At 38.2% G+C, this 6,256-nt stretch overlaps 1 protein-coding gene across 1 annotated transcript; it reads right to left on the bottom strand.

Moving 5' to 3' along the window:
- Positions 1 to 296: 296 nt before the first annotated feature.
- On the bottom strand, positions 297 to 5,877 carry LOC143875491 (cytochrome P450 82C3-like). Its single transcript, XM_077377056.1, has 2 exons — positions 5,166 to 5,877; positions 297 to 1,145 (listed from the first exon to the last, which is right to left on the bottom strand). Exons 1-2 carry the CDS (start codon positions 5,358 to 5,360, stop codon positions 519 to 521), a joined length of 822 nt encoding a protein of 273 aa, XP_077233171.1. The 5' UTR covers positions 5,361 to 5,877; the 3' UTR covers positions 297 to 518.
- Positions 5,878 to 6,256: the final 379 nt, after the last annotated feature.

The following is a 6,256-nucleotide window of genomic DNA, read 5'->3' as shown; positions in this document are numbered from 1 at the left end:
TTTCGGCAAGTTTCAACCCTAATAGTGGGGGTAAATTTTATAATTTCTACTTCTAGGATTGTCACCAGACTCACCACCAGATGTGTAGTGGCTGTTATTTCCATCACATGCAATGAAAAGTGGTGATTGATCCATGGGGCCTCCATCAGTAACACAATGCACCCGAACACATTCCACAAGGAAAAAACAATAACAGTTACCCTTTTTATCACCTTTGCTCAAGGGTTTGAGATCATTCAATCACCACCATCGGATCAGCAAAAATGTACTGGACTTGTGGTGGCCCACCAAATCAATTTTTAAAAAAAATGAAAATTAAAAAAGCACATCCCATAAAATCACAAGAAACACTCTTAACTAAATATAAATCCATAGCAAACAGAAGGGAAGACAACAACTTATCTCCAGTAAAATCTCATATGATAAGATCCTAGAGAAACAAACTCAAAGGTGTAGCAAACTTAAGAATGTTGACATGAATTTTGAGCTACTTATTCCATTTCCACACACTAATCTCCCTAGATGTAGAGTTCCTTAGGGAGCCTTGGGCTAATCAGGACTTCAAGAGGCCTTTCCTTGCAAAGAGAGACACCATTTTTCTCCTCCATGTCAATGCCCACATCAGAAGGGCTCTTCCAATCAAATGCTTGCAAGGCACGTGCGAGCGTGAGCTGCATCACATTAAGGGCAAATCCCATTCCGGGACATGCCCTACGACCAGTCCCAAACGGCATATACTCGGTGTTATTTTGTCCCTTAAGATCCACATCAGCGTTGGTCGTCAAGAACCTCTCTGGACGGAATTCTTCAGGATCCAGCCATACATTCGGATCTCGGTGTATCATCCAAGCATTCACTAGTAGACGGGTCCCACGAGTGATCCGATATCCAGTTACATCACAATCTTCCATTGCCTCGTGGGGCACTAAGAGTGGAGCGGCGGGGTATAGGCGCAAAGTCTCTTTTACGATCGCTTGAAGATAGATCAGCTTTGTGAGATCTGATCCGTTGATGACCCGATCCCGGCCCACCTGGGCGTCTAGCTCAGCTTGCACCTTCTCTAACACGTCGGGATGGTTCAGTAGTAGTGAGAGCATCCATACCATGGTGTTTACTGTGTTCTCCACCCCTGCTATTATTAAGTTCTGTAGGAGGATTTAAGTACCAAAGGCTTAGAGAATTCAGTGTTATACTAAGAAATAGGAAGGAGCAATTAAGGAGAATAAGAACAAATATGATCTACTGTAGCCTTTAATATCAGTCATTATTTGGTATCAGAATTGTCATTCGGATCGAGGCGGAATCAGATACCAACTCCCAAGGCAGGTAACAGATTCCGCCATTTCCCCCTTTAATTCCGCTCCGGTGTCAATTCCGGTCCCAGATTCCATTCAGGTTTTGTACCAAACGCTGGAGTTGAGCGGGATCAGAATAGGATGCCAATTCCAGCACCTGATTCCAGTGATCCAAACTAGAGGTATATAAAGTTTGCAGCATCTTGTTTTGGTCACTTCCACCTTTAACTATTTCAAGCTCTTTCATCGGTTCCTAATGAAAGAATATGAGGAAAAAAGAGGTGGACATTGCAACTTTCTTACATATAATATCTCATAAGATTTTTGACATTATAGCATTCTATGAATAGCGCCTCGTTATAATTCGTATCCAGGCAATATCGATTTCCATTGATTTTATATTTGAAACACACACTACTTTTATAAAAGGTTATGTCATATATTATCAAATGAGTCATATATTATAAAATGAGGAAAGTGTTGGTGAGCTTAAGCTCACCAAACTTATGGTGCGCTTAAGCTCCCCAATCATATGGGTCCCACATTTTTTTGTGGTGATCCAAACCATTCATTTGCAAGGTTTTATCATAGATAGGGTGTGTACCAAAAATCAGCTCCATAGGATCATCCTAACCCCTCCATTTGTGGAGGACAAAAATGGGCAGATTTGTGGACAAACAATATCTACCATTTTGACCTCAACAAATGGATGGTTTAGGATGATCCTATGGAGCTGAATTTTGGTACACACCCCATCTATGCAAGGGCCTTTCAAATGAATGCTTTGGATCATCCTAACAAAGTAGGCCCCCATGTGATTGGGCGCTTAAGCTCACCATAAGTTTGGTGAGCTTAAGCTCACCAACACTTTCCTCAAATAAAATATAGTTTATATTATAAAATATAGTATATTACTAATAAGGGAAAATTCTCAAAAAAATAGGATTTCTATCTGAAATTCTCAAAAAAGGGTTAAGTTCCCTAATTTCTCAAAAAGGGGTGAAACACATCACAATGAGTGTTTTTGGACAAAAATGCCCTTGTGTTGGTTTTCCCTCTAAGAAAGTAAGCAACAAATCCCAATGTATTTCACCTAACATTTTGATCTTTTTACCTTCTTCTTCCCCATGCCAAAATCAAACTTCATTGTCTTTGTAAAAAACCCAAAAGAAATTCCATTGCAGAGGGGTGAAACTCCCCTCTCCTAAAATGTAGATTTTATTGGATCTTTTATTTTTCTTTGGCTATCAAACCTAAGCTTCTCAAGTAGGTCCATGGTGATACATTTGCATAGGTTTAACATGGTCCTTACAATGATATGGTGTATTGTCATCATCTTGTTTATTTGTTAGGAATTTTTTATAGTTTTGTTAGGCATTTGTTATTGTCATCATCCTCTTTACAATGCTATGGTGTATTGTTTAGATGACCTAATACTTGGATGTATGGTGTATTATCACTCGGATGTTATGGTGGTTCATAGTTTAGATGGCCTAATACTTACGAGAATGACTGTATTTAGTCTTTTAAATGCTCAAAAGCACTCATTATACCTAGGAACCACTATTTACCATTATGTAGTGGTTCAAGCTATAAATAGTGGTTCCAAGGTATACATAGTGGTTCCAGAGTAGAAATATTGCTTCACATAATCTAATAGTACTTCATTGGGTGTCAATGTTGCAATGAATTTATGAACAATTGGTCAAATAGTGTTCGAAACACTCAGATGTTATGGTGGTTCATAGTTTAGAGGGCCTAATACTTGTGAGAACGACTGTATTTATAAGGTTTTAAACACTCAAAATCACTAATTATACTTAGGAACCACTAATTACACCTAGGAACCACTATTTACCATTATGTACTAGTTCAAGCTATAAATAGTGGTTCCAAGGTATACATAGTGGTTCCAGAGTAGAAATATTGCTTCACACAATCTAATAGTACTTCATTGGGTGTCAATGTTGCAATGAATTTATGAACAATTGGTCAAATAGTTTTCTAAACACTCGGATGTTATGGTGGTTCATAGTTTAGAGGGCCTAATTGTGAGAATGACTGTATTTATAAGGTTTTAAACACTCAAAATCACTCATTATACTTAGGAACCATTAATTATACTTATGAACCACTAATTATACCTAAGAACCACTATTTACCATTATGTAGTGGTTCCAAGGTATAAATAGTGGGTCCAAGTTATAAATAGTGGTTCCAGAGTAGAAATATTGCTTCACACAATCTAATAGTGCTTCATTGGGTATCAATGTTGCAATGAATTTATGAACAATGGGTTAAATAGTTTTCTAAACACTCGGATGTTGTTGTGGTTCATAGTTTAGATGGCCTAATACTTGTGAGAATGACTGTATTTATAGGGTTTTAAACACTCAGAAGTACTCATTATACCTAAGAACCACTAATTATACTTATGAACCACTAATTATACCTAGGAACCACTATTTATCATTATGTAGTGGTTCCAAGGTATAAATAGTGGTTCCTAAGTAGAAATATTGCTTCACACAATCTAATAGTACTTCATTGGGTGTCAATGTTGCAATGAATTTATGAACAATGGGTTAAATAGTTTTCTATACACTGGGATGTTATGGTGGTTCATAGTTTAGATTGCTTAATAGTTGTGAGAATGACTATATTTATAGGGTTTTAAACACTCAGAAGCAATCATTATACCGATGAACCACTAATTATACTTATGAACCACTAATTATACTTAGGAACCACTATTTACCATTATGTAGTGGTTCCAAGCTATAAATAGTGGTTCCAAGTTATAAATAGTGGTTCCAGATTAGAAATATTGCTTCACACGATCTAATAGTACTTCATTGGGTGTCAATGTTGCAATGAATTTATGAACACCTGTATGACGGAATGGTGGAAAGGTCGATCTTTTCACATGTTTTACAATTGTCTGACAGAATTGGTCTTCCTACCTGTTTGGTCAAAAGGTCGACCTATCAAGGCAATTCCCACATGTTTGTACATATGCTATAAAGGTCGACTTGCAGGTCGACCTATTATGGCAAATTCGCACATGTTTGCGAAGAATGCAAAAAGGTCAACCTTCAGGTGTGACCCGTACAATACTATTTGCATTGTATTTCATTAGATCACCCTGTGGAAATGATTTTTTAGGCACAACCTATTTGCATTGTGGCTCATCTAATGGACGGTTTGGATCATCCTATGGTGTGACCCGTATAATACTTTTTTGAAAATTGCTGGAGTATATGGGTTTACACCATATAAAAACTCTTTCTCGTGAAGAAACAATATAGGTCTTCCCTACCACTAAGTCAAAAGCCAAAAGTATTTATGTAATTGAACACAATTTGTAGAAGGGCAGGGAAAAATTCACCTCGTATTTTTCAAAATGGACTATACAGCCCACACCATAGGATGATCCAAACCGCCCAATTGATGGGCCACAACATAAATAGGTTCTACCCTAAAAATTATTTCCATAGATGATGCCAACCGTCCAATCTATAGAAGTTTCCATAATCTAAATCCCGCTTTAGATCTGATGGTTATAATCATCCTAAGGAAATGATTTTTGGGGCAAAACCTATTTACGCTGTAGCCCATCAATTGGGCGATTGGGATCATCCTATGATATGGGCTGTATAGTCTATTTTGAAAAATATGGGTTGAATTCATCCTAGATGTAGACTCAAATGAGTCAATGATGACAATGATGGGAGTTTTGAAATTATGACCCACACCCACCACGGATTTGGTTCACATCTTCTCCCATCAAATCTCTTGGAAGGACCACTAGTGATGATCCTAATGATCAAATCAATGGAAATTTGAATGAAGGGTTCAAATTTTGCTTACCAGTGTTGTGGCTTTGATAACAATGTTGGTATCGCGGTTAAGCTCGGTTAGGCTGCCATCTTCTTCCATCGTTAACATCATATCAATGAAATCAGGGCTCCGATCATTGGAGCCGTCAGATTGGATCCTCCTCCGACGATGATCGTCTACCAAATCCTGCACGATGGTGTCCATTTCCATATGGGTCCTCTTCATAGTTTTGTATTCACCCTTTAAATCCAACCACGCAAGCAAAGGTATCGCGTTGTAAATTGCTGCAACTCCAAGGAACTTATTGAATTCCTTCGCTGCCGTCCTTAACCGTCGAGCAAATTGAAAATACTCTAATCTACCCAATCTCTATATATGAAAATTGCTATCAATTAACTAAAAATTCCAACAATACCTCCCAACTGCTCACGATAAGGGTGCGGCGCATACCGAGCCAGATGGTTAAGGTGGGTCTGTACTTATCGGCCATGGCTCCTAGGATTCGAAAGAGCGGTGCACTGCCGCCGAGCAAGTGGAGGTGGCCGATTATAGGCCAGGCACCAGCTGGTTCGGGTGCCTCCTTGGTCTTACTTTTAGTCCTAGCTATCCACAGTTTGTAGAGAAGAACCATGACAAGAATCCCAGCAATTGATTGCATATGGAGAAGAAAGTCCATAGCTGGGTTGTAAATGCTGATCTAAGGAGCACAGCCTTTATTTAAATCCATTGGATGACTAATTTATTATTTAAACCATTGTGAAAGTTCTAGATGAACAAATAGTAGCGTGAAATTTAAGATATTTAATTACTAATATTTTAAACCACAAACAGCTATTTCAACAGAATTGAGTGGAAGTCTGAAACTACGTGACAGGAAGTTCTATCGATGGCTTGAAAAACACATGTGGTTAGAATTGGCTGAAGAGAAGATCAGGGATTCTATCAGAAGAGATTGTTTATGTTGTGGGAGTATATTTCTAGTGAAAAATGTACAGTGGGGCACACTTAGATGATCTAAACCACTCCTTTGTTAGACCCGTCCTAAATAGACATGCTTAAAAAAATTATGCTAAAACTCTGATCCACAGATTTGGTAAAGAATTCCTTTATGAGGGTGGTTA

This window comes from Tasmannia lanceolata, unplaced genomic scaffold (assembly GCF_043159265.1).
Source record: "Tasmannia lanceolata isolate RefF3 unplaced genomic scaffold, GAP_Taslan_0.1 ptg000004l, whole genome shotgun sequence".
Lineage (NCBI taxonomy): Eukaryota > Viridiplantae > Streptophyta > Magnoliopsida > Canellales > Winteraceae > Tasmannia > Tasmannia lanceolata.
This window is presented reverse-complemented; position numbering and strand designations above follow the sequence as displayed.

Excerpts from the sequence above, each read along its gene's own strand:
- LOC143875491 (XM_077377056.1), bottom strand. The coding sequence starts at position 5,360 with ATGAAGAGGACCCATATGGAAATGGACACCATCGTGCAGGATTTGGTA. Across the intron at positions 1,146-5,165 it reads TTATCAAAGCCACAACACTG|AACTTAATAATAGCAGGGGT; the intron begins GTAAGCAAAATT and ends ATCCTCCTACAG.